This window comes from Salmo salar, chromosome ssa20, assembly GCF_905237065.1.
Source record: "Salmo salar chromosome ssa20, Ssal_v3.1, whole genome shotgun sequence".
Taxonomy (NCBI): domain Eukaryota; kingdom Metazoa; phylum Chordata; class Actinopteri; order Salmoniformes; family Salmonidae; genus Salmo; species Salmo salar.
In genome coordinates, this window is record NC_059461.1 from 21,096,217 (window position 1) to 21,115,578 (window position 19,362).

At 43.1% G+C, this 19,362-nt stretch overlaps 1 protein-coding gene and 1 long non-coding RNA gene across 3 annotated transcripts; one reads left to right on the forward strand and one right to left on the reverse strand.

Annotated features, from left to right (window-relative positions):
- The first annotated feature begins 4,216 nt into the window (after window positions 1–4,216).
- Window positions 4,217–8,171, forward strand: LOC106579926 (uncharacterized). Of its 2 annotated transcripts, none has more exons than XR_001322772.2 (8): window positions 4,217–4,503; window positions 4,629–4,706; window positions 4,823–4,992; window positions 5,143–5,319; window positions 5,521–5,697; window positions 6,745–6,884; window positions 7,350–7,447; window positions 7,667–8,171. It is a non-coding gene; the product is annotated as an uncharacterized lncRNA (long non-coding RNA). The 2 variants fall into 2 exon arrangements; XR_006760880.1 differs by having other exon boundaries at window positions 4,217–4,498.
- Window positions 8,172–13,797: 5,626 nt separating this feature from the next.
- On the reverse strand, window positions 13,798–18,968 carry LOC106579925 (cationic amino acid transporter 4). The gene is made up of 5 exons (XM_014160329.2): window positions 18,847–18,968; window positions 16,695–17,762; window positions 15,697–16,409; window positions 14,863–14,971; window positions 13,798–14,054 (listed from the first exon to the last, which is right to left on the reverse strand). Exons 2-5 carry the CDS (start codon window positions 17,674–17,676, stop codon window positions 13,843–13,845), a joined length of 2,016 nt encoding a protein of 671 aa, XP_014015804.1. The 5' UTR covers window positions 17,677–17,762; window positions 18,847–18,968; the 3' UTR covers window positions 13,798–13,842.
- Window positions 18,969–19,362: the final 394 nt, after the last annotated feature.

The window sequence follows — 19,362 nt, forward strand, 5'->3', positions numbered from 1 at the left end:
GTCTCCTAAACTATCTAATAGATCTTCAAGGTGCTGTTCTGGATGTCTTCTCTCGGACTGGCCCGGTTCGATTCCACTCCTGGAAGTTCTCAGATAAGCTTTCATGCGATCTGGACCTGGTGTCACTATTAGAACAATACGACTTTGTTGATGGGGAGGTGGAATTCAATCAGCATTCACATTGTTTTGCTGGAGTTAGTGATTTAAGTGATAATGCCCGAGAAGACGGTGTTTTGAGGATATATTGACACGGGTGTTGTTCGTAGAGGGCCAGCAAACCGTGCCAACATATCCTCCAAACACGGGCTTCGAGGGCATTATCACTTTTATACGGGTTACCAACATATTCAAATAATGATTTACATATTTTCATTAAAAACGTTTTTAAAAAAATAAATACATGTATTCATACAATTTCATCCTTACACAAGATATAGTCCCGACACAAATCTAGAGTTGCTACCCACGCTGGCTGGTCGTTTGTTCTATCGGTTCGGTTGCCAGAGACGCGACCCAGTCTTTTTGTTCAAATCAAATCAATCAATCAAATTTATTTTTATATAGCCCTTCGTACATCAGCTGATATCTCAAAGCGCTGTACAGAAACCCAGCCTAAAACCCCAAACAGCAAGCAAAGCATGTGAAAGAAGCACGGTGGCTAGGAAAAACTCCCTAGGAAAAACTCCCTAGAAAGGCCAAAAACCTAGGAAGAAACCTAGAGAGGAACCAGGCTATGAGGGGTGGCCAGTCCTCTTCTGGCTGTGCAGGGTGGATATTATAACAGAACATGGTCAAGATGTTAAAATGTTAAAATGTTCATAAATGACCAGCATGGTCAAATAATAATAATCATAGTAGTTGTCGAGGGTGCAACAAGCACGTCCGGTGAACAGGTCAGGGTTCCATAGCCGCAGGCAGAACAGTTGAAACTGGAGCAGCAGCACGGCCAGGTGGACTGGGGACAGCAAGGAGTCATCATACCAGGTAGTCCTGAGGCATGGTCCTAGGGCTCAGGTCCTCCGAGAGAAAGACAGAAAGAGAGAATTAGAGAGAGCATATTTAAATTCACACAGGACACCGGATGAGACAAGAGAAATACTCCAGATGTAACAGACTGACCCTAGCCCCCCGACACATAAACTACTGCAGCATAAATACTGGAGGCTGAGACAGGAGGGATCAGAAGACACTGTGGCCCCATCCGATGATACCCCCGGACAGGGCCAAACAGGCAGGATATAACCCCACCCACTTTGCCAAAGCACAGCCCCCACACCACTAGAGGGATGTCTCCAACCACCAACTTACCGTCCTAAGATAAGGCCGAGTATAGCCCACAAAGATCTCCGCCATGGCACAACCCAAGGGGGGGGGCGCCAACCCAGACAGGAAGACCACGTCAGTGACTCAACCCACTCAAGTGACGCACCCCTCCCATGGACGGCATGGAAGAACACCAGTAAGCCAGTGACTCAGCCCCTGTAAAAGGGTTGTTCTGTATCTATGGACGAGACCCAGTCGTTCGGTCTAAATGTTCCATTGCCATACTAGCTGGCAACGTTATTATCCTTTGCCTTCTAGCCAGCCAACTACGGCTAATTTACAGTCATGTCAAAAAGTGCATTCAGAATAACAGCAAGGTAGCTACATTTGCATTTGTTTGCGCTGTTTTGTAGGGACATTTATTTGGAGACATCCATAACAATGAGCTAATGAGGCGCGATTTCGTCTCATAGAAAATGTGTTCATTCGTCAGGACACTTATTTAGAGCAACTGAAGCTGGAAAGACTGCAAAGTAGCTGCACTTCGTTTCGTTTTACCTTTTTTCAATTTACATTTCTTTGTACAGTCGTGGCCAAATGTTTTGAGAATGACACAATTATTAATTTCCACAAAGTTTGCTGCTTCAGTGTCTTTAGATATTTTTGTCAGATGTTACAATGGAATACTGAAGTATAATTACAAGCATTTCATAAGTGTTAAAGGCTTTTATTTACAATTACATGAAGTTGATGCAAAGAGTCACTATTTGCAGTGTTGACCCTTCTTTTTCAAGACCTCTGCAATCCGCCCTGGCATGCTGTCAATTAACTTCTGTGCCACATCCTGACTGATGGCAGCCCATTCTTGCATAATTCTTCAATGCTTGGAGTTTGTCAAAATTTGTGGGTTTTTGTTTGTCCACCTGCCTCTTGAGGATTGACCACAAGTTCTCAATGGGATTAAGGTCTGGGGAGTTTCCTGGCCATGGACCCAAAATATCGATGTTTTGTTCCCCGAGCCACTTAGTTATCACTTTTGCCTTATGGAAAACTGTTCCTGGATGGTTGGGAGAAGTTGCTCTCAGAGGATGTGTTGGTACCATTCTTTATTCATGGCTGTGTTCTTAGGCAAAATTGTGAGTGAGCCCACTCCCTTGGCTGAGAAGCAACCCCACACGTGAATGTTCTCAGGATGCTTTACTGTTGGCATGACACAGGACTGATTGTAGCGCTCACCTTGTCTTCTCCGGACAAGCTTTTTTCCGGATGCCCCAAACAATTGGAAAGTGGATTCATCAGAGAAAATGACTTTAGCAGTCCAATCCCTGTACCTTTTGCAGAATATCAGTCTGTCCCTGATGTTTTTCCTGGAGAGAAGTGGCTTCTTTGCTGCCCTTCTTGACACCAGGCCATCTCCAAAAGTCTTTGCCTCACTGTGCGTGCAGATGCACTCACACCTGCCTGCTGCCCTTCCTGAGCAAGCTCTGTACTGGTGGTGCCCCGATCCCGCAGCTGAATCAACTTTAGGAGACGGTCCTGGCACTTGCTGGACTTTCTTGGGCGTCCTGAAGCCTTCTTCACAACAATTGAACCGCTCTCCTTGAAGTTCTTGATGATCCGATAAATGGTTGATTTAAGTGCAATCTTACTGGCAGCAATATCCTTGCCTGTGAAGCCCTTTTTGTGCAAAGCAATGATGACGGCACGTGTTTCCTTGCAGGTAACCATGGTTGACAGAGGAAGAACAATGATTCCAAGCACCACCCTCCTTTTGAAGCTTACAGTCTGTTATTCGAACTCAATCAGCATGACAGAGTGATCTCCAGCCTTGTCCTCGTAAACACTCACACCTGTGTTAACGAGAGAATCACTAACATGTCAGCTGGTCCTTTTGGGGCAGGGCTGAAATGCAGTGCAAATGTTTTTGGGGATTCAGTTCATTTGCATGGCAAAGAGGGACTTTGCAATTAATTGCAATTCATCTGATCACTCTTCATAACATTCTGGAGTATATGCAAATTACCATCATACAAACTGAGGCAGCAGACTTTGTGAAAATTAATATTTGTGTCATTCTCAAAACTTTTGGCCACGACTGTATATATATACATAAAAATGATGCCCGCTGTTTCATGATTTTGACCGGCTGAGAAACGCTGTGGAATAGACACCAGCTGGAATGCAGATTTAACCAATCTGCATTCAGGATTAGACCCACCCGTAGCTAGAGAATAGTTGGAAATTAACGATGCATGACTGTAATCCATTTATTTTCCTTAGATTACTACTCCTGCTGCAAAGTTTCAGTGCACATGCAGAGCAGTTGAAGTTTGGACAGAAAGAAAACATGAAGCAAACAGCCCCATGTGTATCAATTGGCCTTGTATTGGAATAACTTTATTGGAATAAAGTTATTATAATAATAATTATTATTGGAATAACTATTGGAATAACTTTATCCAGATTGGCAACCAGAGTGAGTTTTTAAAGCACTCCTGGTGTTAGCATTTTTTTTTCTTCACATAAAATTTATATTTTATGACCATGTTGTTCCCTCCTCTTCTTCAGAGCATGAAGCAAGATATTCAAGAATTGATCAAAACTCCAAAGTGTGAGGAAAACACCACTTTCTCTTTAGCATCCTCACTCCTGGCCACAAAAAGGGATATTTGTCCACAGTCTCCATCCGTGTGTCTCAGCACTGTACTTCAAGAAGAGCAGCAAGCACTCCATGTCCTCCACAGAAAATAGCAAATGGCGGCCCCTCCTGTCCTACTTGCAAAACAGCAAGCATCATCCCCTCCTGCCTTTCCCCTATATCCACTGACACTCATAATGTAAGTTGCCAGACAGTAGAGTCCTCCCTTGTCCCCTGTGATGCCTGTGCTCAGGTCCTGTCCAGCCTGAGGGAGACTGGTGATGCTCTTGTGGAGCTGTGTCGGAGCGAGGGCCTTCCCACCTCTCTGCAGCGCCTCCTGGTGGCTGTGGATGACACCCTGGAGCAGGGCCGTCTGACTGTAGGAGATTTGTCCCAGTGGTCCACAGAGCAGCACAGGGACATGGGTCAGGTGGGAAAGCATCTGCTGAAGGTGCAGTCCACAGTGCAGGGCTCAGCTGGGGGAGGGCACAGGAGGAACTGAAGCGTGAATGGGCAAAGGACCAAGCAAGACTAGGAGGCCCAGGCATCCAGGAAGGAGACAGAGAGGAGACTGCAGGACGAACATGAGGAGCTGAGGTGAGGTACAGTAGCACTCAGAGGAAACCTCGCTGACAACATATTTGAAGGGGGACGAAATATTGTAACATTTCAATAGTAAATATGCTTTCATGTTATTCACAATATACTGTATATCTGTCCATTTTAGGCTCCATGTCATTGGAGGATAGCAACTCCAAACTGAAGGCAGAGATTGGTTTGCAACAAGAAAGGTTACACAAACTCGGTAAGGACGTACACCCCCACCCCAAGTCTGATGTTTCAGGAGCAGAAGGAGACAGCCCAAGTTATCTTAATTGTTGTGAACAGAAAATATGTGGAACCTTGTCCTTTCTTTGTCAGAGTGTGAGAGAGATAAGCTACATCAGGAAATGAAGGCCTTGCAGGTAGAGGAAGAGGCACTGAATAAACTAGAGGAGAAGACACAAACACTGGAGGCTCAACTGTCCAGTGCTCAGCTCTTACTTGACAAAGAGAACTCCAAGTACCAGAATGCATGTCACCAACAGGAGGTCAGTATAACAGCCATGTATGGGGTTGGGTACTCATGGGGGCAGATGAGTCTTTAAAACCAGACCTGGGGCAGTACTAGTAAATGTGTTAAAGGCCACATCTAAAAACTCTTGTTGTTACTGCACAGTCTCACTCTGTGTCTTCAACAGTCACTGCAGGCCAAGCAGATGTCTCTATTGGAGCGAGCGGATGCTCTGGACCAGGAGTGTGAGGAGCTTCAAGGACAGTTGGGGGAGACTGAGGACACACAGACAGACCTACAGGATAGACTGACACACATCTCAGAGGAGAAGGACCAACTTAAAACCCAGCTCACCCAAGAACAGGTACATTACTACCAGACAGATGTGACTCAACGCAATATTAAGCACAATAAAATGTTTCACATTATAGTTCATTTTATCGTGCTGCTTGCATACGTTGGGCAGAGCCATACTTCAGCATAGCAGATACAGTATATAAATATGATCCTATTTCATTTTCAAAGAACAATAATGTGTGTGTAACTAACGGCCTTGCCTCTGAAGTCCCTGAGGCCCTGTGTTCTGAGCTGCAGCAGGAGAAGCAGAGATTGGAGAGTCATGTGGGCAAGCTGAAAGACAGTTTGGATCAGTTGAGAGGAGAGGTGCAGGAGTTAGCCCAGAGGGAGAGGCTACTGGTGGCATTCCCGGAGCTCAACCCACTGCCTCAGGGATCTTCACAGAGTAGGATCACTTCCCTAAATAACTCAGAGCATTTTCTGTATGTGGACCACAATGTTGACTTTACTTGTACAACCTGTTTGACATTTGTATTGTTTGTTAATGTGGGTTTACTTACATATGGTTTCAAATAGAAATACCAGTATTACAAGCATAGACCTGGTTACAACTCCAGTGCATTTGGAAAGTATTCAGACCCCTTGACTTTTTCCACATTTTGTTACTTTACAGCCTTATTCTAAAATGAATTAAATAAAACATTTCCCTCAGCAATCTACACACAATACCCCATAATGACAAAGCAAAAACAGGTTTTTAGAAATTTTAGCAAATGTATTAAAAAGAAGACTCGGAATTGAGCTCAGGTCCATCCTGTTTCCATTGATCATCCTTGTTTCTAAAACTTGATTGGAGTCCACCTGTGGTAAATGCAATTGATTGGACATGATTTAGAAAGGCACACACCTGTCTATATAAGGTCCCACAGTTGACAGTGCATGTCAGAGCATGCACATGTCAGAGCCCGGACTTCAAACTGATCGAACATCTCTGGAGAGACCTGACAATAGCTGTGCAGCGACACTCCCCATCCAACCTAACAGAGCTTGAGAGGATCTGCAGAGAAGAATGGGAGACTCCCCCAATACAGGTGTGCCAAGCTTGTAGCTTCATACCCAAGAAGACTCGAGGTTGTAATCACTGCCAAAGGTGCTTCAACAAAATACTGAGTAAACGGTCTGAATACTTATGTAGATGTGATATTTTGGTTTTTTATTTGTAATAAATGTACACAAATTTCAAAAAAACTGTTTTTGATTTGTCATTATGGGTTATTGTGTGTAGATTTATGAGGGGGAAAAACAATTGAATCCTTTTAAGAATAAGGCTGTAACGTAACAAAATGTGGAAAAAGTCAAGGGGGCTGAATAGCTTCCGAATGCACTGTATGTTGATTATGCTAAATATTCATTTCTATTATCACCATGTGAAGTTGCCTGTCACAGCTCTGTGCATATTCTTAACTTAGACTTGCCTTTGTCTCTTTCTCAGGCACAGGGGACATGTTGGAGGATATGAAGCAGCAGTTGCAGGCTAACTGTGTTCGGATTATGGTTCTGGAGCAGGAGAACAGCACCCTGCACAGCAGCCTGGTGAAACTGAGGGACAGAGCCCAACATGGGGCCTCCAAGGTGGGGTCCAGGGGACAATTCTACTCCTTTAGTATAAAGTGTGTTGACCGTGGAAACTGATGAAAAGGACTGAGGGGATAATACTTCTATAATGCTGCTGGAGAACTACAGATGTAGGATCTTAATTTGATCACTATTTTGTTGCTGAGAACTTTCCTGCACAGCCGGAAATGCAATCTTGTACTGTATTCAAGGTTTAACTAGGCTTCTAAAGTTTGTAATTTCCCCTTTAAAATGTCAGACTTGATTTGCCTCAATGAAAAATGTATCAACCAATGCAAAAAATGTCCATTCATTATAATCCACATAATAATTCACATTTCCTGTTGCTGCAGGATTATTTTCCTGCTGTTGCAAACTGGCTCAAATTAAGATCCTACATCTGTACTGCATGTTTTATCTATCGACCACACCTGAACAATGATAACGACACTTGTAAAACACAAAACATATTATCTCTTACAGACAACCTCTCTGAGCAGCTTTGGATTATCTCAGTCTTTGCCTCACGCTCCCAGAGAGAGACAGCTAAATCCCACCCCCTACGTACAACACAGCCCTCTGTAAGTCAACACCACAGAAATAATATGGATATTTATGTATACTGCAGGTAATACAGCAGTCAACGGTTTTGCTTGGCCAACCGTTTTTCTTGGGGACTACAAAAAATGGAATCTTACCATAGCATGTATAGTGTTTTTTAATTCTAGTAGTGTTTTCATAAATACATTATTTATGAATGTCTTTATGACTCATCTTTTCTCTCATTCTGCCCATCCCAGACAGACCTCCAGTGCAGGAGTGTTGAAATATTGAGTGAGGAGGAAGGGAGCAGACAAAGGGGATTCAACCCTTGTGGTGATGGGGCCTTGGGATCATGTCTCTGCCACCTTCTCTACAGCTCTGGTGCACCAGCGGACCCTACGGCTCTCCCCAGACACCAGCGCAGCCAGAGCCTAAGCAAAGATACGCCAGGCGTCCTGAACCTGCTCTGTTGGCAATCTCCAGAGGAAGAAATAAATCCAGCACTGGGTGATCAACCTCATGTTGACTATTTTTGGAGCATAGTAATGCTGAAAGAGCCTGAGGCAGAAAGAGGCTGTTAGAAGTATATATCAGGCTTCTCCATCAGGAGACTGCAGTAAGGCATTGCATTGTAGCTCGTACACATAGTTATTTGTCTATCAGCTGAGGCAGACACAGAAAGGTTAGAGTTCAGGATCTTGGCAACATTGAGCTGGCTTGAAGTTGCTATTTAACGGAAAATAAATTTGATTCATACACAAACTGTGGTATCATGTTTTTTCTTTCTTGAACTGTTGTGTTAATCACTTTGCTACTTTGGATTACAAATGTGCATTTGACTTCATGCATTTAGCAAAATTATCCCCAGGGGATAGTGTAACAGTTTTACCTTATTTGGAAGGTAAAGCAATAAGACTGAGCATAACGAGCCTATCAAAGCACATTCATTATTTAAACTCATAAAGAATGTAGTCATGCACAAACACACACACTAAAAATAAGTGTCTTAAAATGATCAGTCTAGAAAAGGGAAAGGCTAGGTAAAAGACAAGCCATGGTGTGTGTCTGTGTGTTTAGCTGTGTGTGGTCTTCTAAAGGCTCTACTATTGTGTCACCAACACAATGCCACGAATGCAGACGTGTCTAATGATTTACAGAGTACTCTGACGAGGGAGGGGTAAGTTCCTATGGCAACATTGTTGATCAGAGCATGACATCTTGTGTGGGTTCCCTCCTGTCAGTCCAACCCTTCACCTATTGAGGAGTATACTTGGTGGTAGACCAACCAATTCATTGTGAAGTATGCTTCCCATGGCACGTTAGGTTGCAATATTTTTGTCCTTTGTATTTCCTTGCACTAGAAATGCCAAATGACTTTTCTGAAGGTGGGTTGTAGTCATGGAGATACCTGTGAAAAGCCCCATAGATCCAGACTAGATATTGACTACACCTGAAACTAACAGAAGGAGAGCGCTCTTTGTATGCAATTCAAGCCCATATTATTGTTCATGCCTGTTCAAACAGTTCTGCATGAGTTCAGAGGTAGCACAATAGTGGGTTTCATTTTCAGGGATATACCTAGATAGTGAAGTATTTGCAGACTGCAGATGTACTAATGAAATCACTAATTTCTTAGCCCACTAACTCACAAGTCCTTCTCTATGGTGACAAACTTGCTTGATCAAGTCTAACCTTGGACCTCAGATTTCAGTCTTTCATTTGAGCCAATTATACAGCTGTGTCATCCCTCAAGCATGTCATTGAGATGTGTCCCCCGATAGATGATGAATGTATTGTCTATGGTACATGATTGACAGACTGATTTAGCCTAATTGTTAATTGTTGCATGGAGTTTAAAGACAAAATATGGCAGACACACAGTATTTATCTGAAAATGTAAAATGAAGCATTGTATAATCAATTTGAGTTATTTTAATAGTATTCTACCCTGTAAAAATAACAATTTTCAGAATACTGCTTCAAAACATTTATTTGTCACAAAATAACACAACTTCTTTTAGACTATACAACAAAAAAAGACATTTGGATGTGAAAGTAGAGTACATAGGTACAGTCAGACCTCATATCGCACTGTGCTTACTGGTACACAAAAGACAGACTGTAACTCAGAGGTGAGGAAATGTTCAGTTTGCCAAAAGCACCAATGTCAACACCTGCAACTTGCTCCCACAGGAAAAACAGAGACAAGGTGGAAGAAAGACACATACAGTCATTTGCAGTTAGAAACTTAATGTGCAAAGTTGTACAAAAATCCATTGAATATTTTTGGTATCCCCGCATCCACCAACATTAGATTATTTCAAAGGATATATCTGTTGTTCAAATCAATTGAATGTTATATAATAATTTACGATATAATATCCTATGAGTAAATACTGAGATTATAACAGGGAAAACTACTTGAATAGAAGAAGAAAAAAAATACCTGAACAACTGAAGTAATTTAGATTTCACGTAAGCTTTGGGAATCATTCCGTATTCATGAAAACATCTTTAAGGCCATTGTGTCATATATTTACATTAACAAATCAGTATGTTTATAATAACTAATAAATAGTGATAAATAAGAGGCAAAACAACATATTTTCCGGTACAACACTAAGTTGAGCTACAGACACTTCTGAGGTTGGTAGCCAGTAGTCAGGGAATCATGCTCATTCTTCATCATTCTAAGGGCTGTGGTATATAGAAAATGGTAATAACATTAAGGCAATGTTTTAGTAACATTATTAAAACACAGATAAATGGTAGATGTTTTACCGCAATCTCCAAACGTGACAACCATGCAAATCTACACCTAATAGGTAACAAAATAACCCCTTATCAGGACTTGACTGAAAACTTCAGCCATTGGAATGCTATGATTATCACTTTGAGACATTGTTACATTGTTGTGACATCTTAGACACTGTGCTAGCAGACAGGGTAGGGAGTAACTGCGGGTCAGAATGCTATCTCTCTGAGACATTCAGTGTAATTCAGCACTGTGTGATCTCACATATGTGTTTTATCATATAGGTCAAGCTATTAGGCAGCTGCAGGGACCGCTGCAAATCTGTCAGATTACAGAGGCCTCATGAGGATGAGGGATGTCCTATTGCTGGCATAGTCTGACAAAACTCCCAATCTCTGTTTGTCAATATGCTTTTAAGCAGCAGCAACAGCACCACCACCACCAAATACCCTGTTCAGGTACATCATGCACTGGGTTTGTACTTGCCTTACAAAAAGCATATATTAAATCACATGCCCATAAAATTGTCAGAGACTCCAGTCCCCAAGTCTTAGACCGTTCTCTCTGCTACTGCACGACAAGCAGTACCAGAGCGGCAAGTTTATGTCCAAAAGTTCCCCTTAACAGCTTCTACCCCCAAGCCATAAGACTGCTGAACAATGAATCAAATGCCCACCTGGACTATTTACTGTGACCCCCCCCCCTCTATTTCTTGAATTGCATTGTTGGTTAAGGACTTGTAAGTAAGCATTTCATGGTAACGTCTACACCTGTTGTATTCGGCGCATGTGACAAATAACATTTGATTAGATTAGTTTTTATTTGATATGTTTATAACTCTCGTTATCCCTCTTGTGTATGAGGAGAAATGAGAACAAAACAATAGCTAAAACAATCCATGTGCTTTTATATCAGCTGGTTGTATAATCTAACCTCATGCTAGCAGAGCGACGGGGAATGGGTCGCTGTCTAGTTATTGTGCATGGGAAAAAACCCTTCTCAGCAGAGATTAAGTTCATTGACAAAATGTGGGACACATAAGAGAGAGTGAGGTCATGAGATAGGAGTCTGTGGATTAAGTGACAGGTTGAAAGGTCTTCTCACCACCTAGTCACCATTAGAAGAATTGTCACGACCATCTCAAGTGGAGTCGGGTCACTATAATACGAAGCGAGGTACCAAAATATAATATAATATAATATGTGTGTGATATTACTGATTGGCCTAGTCACTGATAGGGGAAAGACATAGATTCATTAAAGAGAGTACCATCTGAGAGATGCCATCATCAGTGAAATGTTTCCCAGTTCGGAGAATACACTAAATAAATCAATATCTAAAAAATCTTTAAAAAAACAGAACAAGTTTAAGAAACTTTAGCAAAGTAGTCGATTTGTGTTTGGCTGAGCAGCCACCAGCGTGAGGGAGCTACAGAGGCGGTCCCAGGGGTTGTAAGTAGAGCCACATGACCCACTGACAGAATTTAGTCTCTCCTCAGGCGAGAATAATGCTTGTGTGTGTGTGTGTGCGTGAGTGCATCCCCACAAGAATAGTAAACAAACAAAAATTTGATCAACTGGGGACATTTTGTTAGTCCACACAAGGTCAAATGCAATTTCTAGGGGGTTTAGGGCTAAGGTTAGAATTAGGTTTAGGAGCCAGGGTTAGTTTTAGGGTTAAGGTTAGGTTTTGGGGTTAGGGTGAAGGTTAGAGTTAGGGTTAGAGAAAATAGGATTTTGAATGGGACTGAATTGTGTCCCCACAAGATTAGTTATACAAGACTGTGTGTGTGTGTGATAATTTCATCAGCCGATGATTGTCAAGCAAATAACTGCCAGTCTCACGGTAACTGACCGTTAGCATCTCCTAGCTTCCACACATCTCCTGGCTTGCACACAAGCCACTGATGCAGACCTTTGGAACAGCTACATTTTTTTAAAGTAAAAATAAAATCCATGTAATATAGCCTACACCTTCACAATGAATCCATTATTTATTTTAGACAGGTCTAAAGAAACATGATATGAAGAAAATGTAATCTATTTCAGAAGTACAGAATAGTATACTCTGAGGTGTCATTATGTTAGGCTCTAATCTGGCTATGCTAAATGCGGTGGGCTACGCTAGTTCATTTAGCAGACAAGATTTGCTTAGAATTCCATGGCATTATTTTATAGTTTAAAGACTACAATTGAACAAAGCTGAATTAAATAGAAAGGATATTTTCTCCAAACACACACATGGCTATTCTGTGTTGAGTGGTTAACAAAGAAATAGGTACTCCTATATGCTTAATTTAGAGTTATTAATGTAACTTTAGTTGTTCTACAAATGTTGGGCTATATGTTTTGATTTTTAATACATTGTAAGGCTGCATGATGAGACTAATGATGATTTGAAAAAAGACGCTTGAAAGGCTTTGTTTTTTTGCGCAGGCTGTACACACTTCATCAGTCCCTCATTCACAATTTGACAAGCACTTGATAATGCCTCGAATTTTCCGGCAGCATCCCCTTTGTGTGGCCATTAAGCACCTTAAAAAAATCCATGTCTTTTGCGTCCAGTGGCTGTTGTGCCCTTGGCCCGGAATGCTGCGCGCTCAGAAGCACCTCTCACTCACATGGCTCTCCATCAGTGATCTGGTCTTTCTCACAGGCTACAAGTGAAGACAGACACATCGGGGACGCAACTGCGCGTGTCCTTATACAATTCCAAGGTGCATATTGAAGATTTTGGGAAAACTATCCATTACTTTTCAACAGCCAAAAAGAAGAGTTGGCCATTATCAAAAGTGACCGTAAATGCATTATGCATGTAATGCTTTTATTATAAAGGTGCATTTTTATGGTGAAAATTATCTTCCTCAAACTTGAAACTCACGCACTGCTTATGTATGCCAGTTAGGCTCTACACCCCTTTTAAAGCAGATTAATGTGCTTAATTTTAAGAAGTTATTTGGCCACTTTAGTTGTGATTCGAACCTTATCAAAACATATGGGCGTATGGGCTAGGCTGCATGACGTGTGCGACTATGATTCGAAAAAGTTAATTACATTTGCATCGATGTCAGAGTGATTAGAGCGACAATAGAGTGCTGAGTTCCAGGCATTTAGCAAGTTTGGTAGGCTACTAATGACTGTCAGCAGCATCAGAGCTTGGAGAAGCCTAATTACCGTGACTAAACGGTCACATGGAATTTGACTGTCTTCATGACTCGTGACCGCCGGTGTGGCAGTAATATGGTCGCCGCAACAGCCCTAATCATGACTCAATGTATGCCATGATCATAAGCACTTTACATCTTCCAAAAACATTAAAGTGTGAGTGCCAAAGGGATGTTTAAGTTGAGAGCAATGCTAACAAAGAAAAAACCCCTGTGCTGGTTTATTGAAATAAATAATATCGTAAACAACGCTGGATAGCTATAAAAAGGTATGTTCCCATATTAACAGATATAAATATGTTTCATAATGAGAGTGAGTCCCATCCAGTGATGTGTATTTACTAATGCAGAGAAACAGAGCCTTGCGGGGTTACACACCTACTGTATGAGGCCAGTCACATGAGGGAGGGGTGAGAAGAGAAGAGAGTGAGGTAATGAAAGCAGTAAAAGTATACAAGCAGGAGCAGATAGACGATAATGGCCCACTTTAATAAGAATGGCTCCCTTCTTACACATCATCTCTTTGCCTGCTGCTCCTCAGCAGACGGGGAGGAAGTGGTGTGGAGGGTGCTGGCGTCACGCTGTCCATTCGGCTGCACAGACTGGACTGTCTCTACCAGGCTGCCACTGGGGAGCACCACGTACCTGGCTGCCATATCCTTGGGCTGCAGCTCCCTCAGGCCCTCCTTACTGTGCCAGATCCCATAGCCAAAATACACCAGCAGACCTGGAGAGGTGCAACATACACTGTTAATTGAATTTGAGTATTCTAAAAAGCACCTGGTATTTGTTATAGCATTGGGTAGCACTTTTGAATATTGTTTGACTACATACGCTTACATAATCACACAGACATGTTGTTATTGTTGTCATACTGTATGTGCAACTCTGTTGAGAATATACAGCTATAGCAGGAATATGGTGGTGCTTAACAGTCACCACAGCCTATAGATGCATCTTGGCCCATCCCATCTGTGTGTTATGGTCACATAACTTTCACCAGGGAAATTATTACTTAGACATGGCTTAGCCAAGCCCCTGTCATGTCCAATATTCCCTGTGAAGCCAGTTAAATCTCTGTAGGCAGACAGGTGTGTTTAAATGGTTTACATGGTCCAGAAGACCTCTGAGCCCATACAGCCACTCATGTTTCCTTGATGATCAACTTTTATGACAGCAAACTCAATAGCCAATTAACACTTTCTCACTGCAGCAGGTGTTGGCTAGAAAACTCACTGTCTCTTCAGGGGTTTACGCTCAAGAAACCTGCAGATGTTTAAATACAAACATGTACCATGTACAAAACCCTGTAGGTATAAAACCCTGTTTCGTATCCTGCTATTTATCATCAATCAGTATTAAGTAACCATACTATTTGTCGATCATTTAGGTTAAAAGGCACAGTATTTCAACCACTGAATGCAACCATTTCAGTTCTGCCTGACAGGATGTTTGGCTTACAAGGCCTGTCTGTGCTACATAGCACATGGTCTTTACACAACACATATTTGTGCCATTAGCAGATGTAATCTTACCTGCAGCCACCCATATGGTAAAGCGGATCCAGGTCATAGGGCTGAGCTTCAGCATTAGGAACACATTCATGAGGATGCTTGCACCGGGAATGAATGGGACCAAGGGTACCTAGAAAAATTACAACAGCAAACAACCATACTGACATGCATAAAAATTTGTCAAATAGCCTTCCTCAATTCGGTAAGTCTTAGTCATTGACAAAAAGGAAGCTGGAGAGCCAAGAAGAACACTAGTCTTTACTAAAAGATGACTAGAGCTTGGTTCACTTAATATAATTCAGCAGAATGAATAGGTTGGTGCCAGGGGGAACATGGGTCCTGCTTGAGCTCACAGAAACATCTGCCTCTCAAATATGAGTCACAGAAACAGATTTTATTTTATATGAGGAGCAGATCAACCACACAGCGGAGAGTGAATGTCTTCTGGGACTCAGTCTAAGAGCTAGCTGATAATGTGGCTCCCTGAGTCCCTGTCTTTTGGGCTATAGGCAGTCTGGGCTCTAGTCAAACTGAGCAGAGTTTATCACACCTGAAGTGTAGCGACAGCTATAATGAGTCTGTGAGAGACTTAAAACTCATAAAGAGTAGTATCAGTTTATCATAGCTACATAAGAACTTAGGGAAATATAAAAGGCTGTTTGCTCAACTCCCCAGGCAGACAACATTATACAGATAACTCTAAGGCGAGAGTTTAGTTCTGCTTCCCTAACTTTATGGGTGGACCCACACTATTCTATACAAGTGAAAGTCAACAAAGTTGTGAATGGCTTTGCATTTAAACTTTGGGCATATGAGCAGACATATAATACAAAAGTGATAATCTGTTTGGCTCACCTGGAAGGTTTTGGTGTTGACATGTGGTTCATGGGCATATATGATGACCAGGCAGAGAAGGAAGGTTGAGCCAAACACCACTATTAGCAGGGCGAAGCTCCACGTAGGCAGCTGAAGCTGGTTACTCCCAAACACAAACACGGCACAGAGGGACACTGAGCTCACCATCACGGCCAGCACAGAAAAGGCCACCACTTCCCCTGGCTCAAAGTCCCCCAGCAACCTGCCCAGGTAGGGCTCCCAGCGGGCCTTCAACGCCCCTGGGGCACTCCGTTTCCTGGTCTTCTGCATCTCCACCAGCTGCAGCTTGTCTGAGAAGGACTCATACTCCTTCAGCTCCCCACTGTCCTGAGCTATGATCTGAGACTCTGAGACTTCGGGCGAGGGCTCAGGGTTAGAGTTGGGGGACATGGTGAAGTTAGCCTTGGAACTGGTCTTCTCCTTCTCAGGCTGGAAGCGCAGCACGATGACACTGGCTGCCACAAAGGTGTAGGCCAGGAGGGTGCCAATGGACAGGAACTGGACCAGGGCCTCCAGGTCAAAGATGAGGGCCATGACGGCCATGAGGAGGCCAAACACCAAGATGGCATTAACAGGGACCTTGGTGACAGGGTTGACCTTGGCGAAGAAGGAGAAGAAGAGGCCATCTTCCGCCATAGCGTAAACAATCCGAGGGAGAGAGAAGAGGTTGCTGAGTAGCACTGTGTTCATGGCTGGAAAAGGGGAGACAGAGTCACATTATTATCAGCGCAAGAGACCTACTGTATGAAGTAAAAATTAATAAAAGTAATACACATTTGCCCTTCAATCATTTATATCATCAACTAACCAAATTAAACTTAATGACATGATACATTGGTGTAGCCTCGTAATTACCAGACTGATTACTGCTGCGCGATCATGATTCCGTGGTAGCAAACCATTCATGTAAGCTTGCAACATCAGGTGTCTTGCGAGGCTAACATTGGTGTGGTTACAGTCTTTCAAGAGACACTTACCACAGATGGACCCTACTGCCACAATGTAGCCAGCCCAGCTGTAGCCTCGGCGGAAGAAGGCGTCAGACAGGGCTGAGTTTGGGTCGAGCGAGTGCCAAGGCACCATGAGAGTGAGGACTGTGGAGACCAGGATATAGGCTGTGGCGGCCATGCCCAGGGAAATGGCTGTGGCCATGGGAATGGCTCGCTGGGGGTTCTTTGCCTCCTCGCTGGAGGCTGCAATCACATCGAAGCCAACAAATGCGTAAAAGCAGGTGGCTGTGCCCGCCATCACCCCATTGACACCGAACGGTGCAAAACCTCCTTCCTTCTGGCTCCAGTTGACTGGGTCGGCTAGCACGAAGCCAAACACCAAGATGAAGAGTATGACAACCAGACTAATGGCTGAGAAGATGTGGTTGAGCCAAGAGGAGACTCGCACTCCGAAGGTTATGAAGATGGTGGCAACAACTAGAATCCCGGCAGCCAGCAGGTCAGGGTAGTGGGCGATATAGGGAACATTCCACTTCATTATGTGGTTCTCTGTGTAGTTCTGGATGGTGTGGTTAAACATGGAGTCCAGGTAACCACTCCACGCCCGCGCCACCGCGGCTCCACCAATCATGTACTCCAACACTACGTTCCAGCCAATGAGAAAGGCCCAGATCTCTCCACAAGAAACATAGGTGAACATGTAGGCCGAGCCCGTTCTGGGAACACGAGCTCCGAACTCTGCATAGCAGAGGGCAGCCATCAGGGAAGCAATGCCTGCTATGAGGAAGGAGAGGACCACGGCAGGTCCGGCGGTGTCCTTGGCAACAGTGCCAGTCAGGACGTAGAGGCCAGAGCCCACCATGCCACCAACACCCAGCAGGGCCAGGTCCACCATGGTCAGGCAACGCTTCATTGACGTCACCATCAAGTCATCATCCAGGGTCTTTAGTCGGTTCAGCCTCTGGCAGAAACGCACTGCAGGGACACAGCCACGCCCGCAGGTCGCCATGGTTACAGGATCACACTCAGCAACTGGACAGGGTCTTATCAGTCAAGATGCTCAAACTGGATCCATTCTTCTCCTGATCGACTAACCTGAGAGACAAAAACACACATGCATACCATCATGCAGGGACAAAGCAGCCATCATTGAATTTGCCCTGAAGCCTGTGACTTCAGAGCAGGTAGACAAAAGCAACTCAAGTCATCCATCGATCACCTATCCATACTGCTGCCTGATGTCATATTGCTGATGATACTGTGCATTCCATGTCTGCCCTCATCAAAAGGTGGAAACAACATGTTCAGAATTGCAGACACATTTTTCGTATTTGCCTTATGTGGGGTAGCTTAATAAATGTCTATTGGGTCTATCTGAGTCATGTAAAACCTATAAATAAAGCTATAAAGTATGCAATTTAAGAAATGTGATTGCTCTGTCTAATACTGATTAATAACTGCCCATACTAAAGAGTTCAAACATCTGCTCTGGGTGTTTGACACGTCTTATATTCACTGGCAGTCCAATAGGCCTAATGATGGTAGACCTGTTGGCTATTATATTCAGCTTCCTGTAATGAGACTGACTAAAAGTAGCCTTACCACATTCATACACAACTATTTGGTTACGGTTTAACGCTGCTGTACCAAAATCAATCATCAATGGACGTTTTATGTGATAAAACACATTTACAAATTGGACCATCGGTAAGCGGCTTTTTTGATGTACAGTTTCCGACAACTGCGCGCGGCGAGCATATGGCGAGTTCTGCCTCAATGCTAGAAATACATTACGTAACGCTTTTATTCCCTAGAAATAAACACCAACACAAAGTGAAGCGACCCATCTGTCCTCCATAATAACCGGGTGATTCGTGTGTAATAGAATGAATGGCTTTATGTGCGTCGTTTTCACAAAATCCACATTAATAATTTAAAAGAAAATGGAAACTCATGCAAATATTATTCATGACAAACGATAAGCTATTTCAGTAAAGCAATGGCTGACTATTCTATGACATTTTACGTTTTATATTGTTTTATTATGGCACAAACAAGGTGGTTCAATATGTAGCCTATGGCAAGAGCCAGGTGAGAAACACAACCATTGCTGCTATTCTGCATATATAGTGTAATATAAAACGCTCTATTATGGTAACAAATGTATTTATTGGTTTACCTTGAATGCTGAATATTGCTTATCAGTAGCCTATCTCGGGCCCGGTTGATATCCCTTGAAGCTCAACGACAGGGAGGGAGGGAGGAAGGGAGGAAGGTGGAGAACCAGAGGATAGTGAGCTGACCGAGCTCTCTTCTTAAAGGCACAGTACTGGTCTATTGTTCATCTGACGACGATGGGATCGGCCATCAGACAAGCGTCGCATTCCCCTTCTCAGACATTGCATGCATCACCAGTGCCTTGCCATCGACTGTATCGCCTAATGACAGATTGCTATAACATAATATGGTTAGCCGAAACGTAAAATACTTATCCACAAGTTATAAAATCTGGAATAAGTCAGTAATGCCTGGGAAAAGGAATTCACCCAAAAGGCCTGTGTACAGCCAGTGTTTAAATGGATAGTTCAAGAAAATTCTAAAATTCCACAATGGTTTCCTTACGTTGTTAAAAGTGTATGGACAAGTTATGACAACAATCCATGCTTTTGGTTTAGTTTCCCTGTTACTGTTTTCA

Excerpts from the sequence above, each read along its gene's own strand:
- LOC106579925 (XM_014160329.2), bottom strand. The coding sequence starts at position 17,676 with ATGGCGACCTGCGGGCGTGGCTGTGTCCCTGCAGTGCGTTTCTGCCAG. Across the intron at positions 16,410-16,694 it reads GGCAGTAGGGTCCATCTGTG|CCATGAACACAGTGCTACTC; the intron begins GTAAGTGTCTCT and ends CCCCTTTTCCAG. Across the intron at positions 14,972-15,696 it reads TCAACACCAAAACCTTCCAG|GTACCCTTGGTCCCATTCAT; the intron begins GTGAGCCAAACA and ends TAATTTTTCTAG.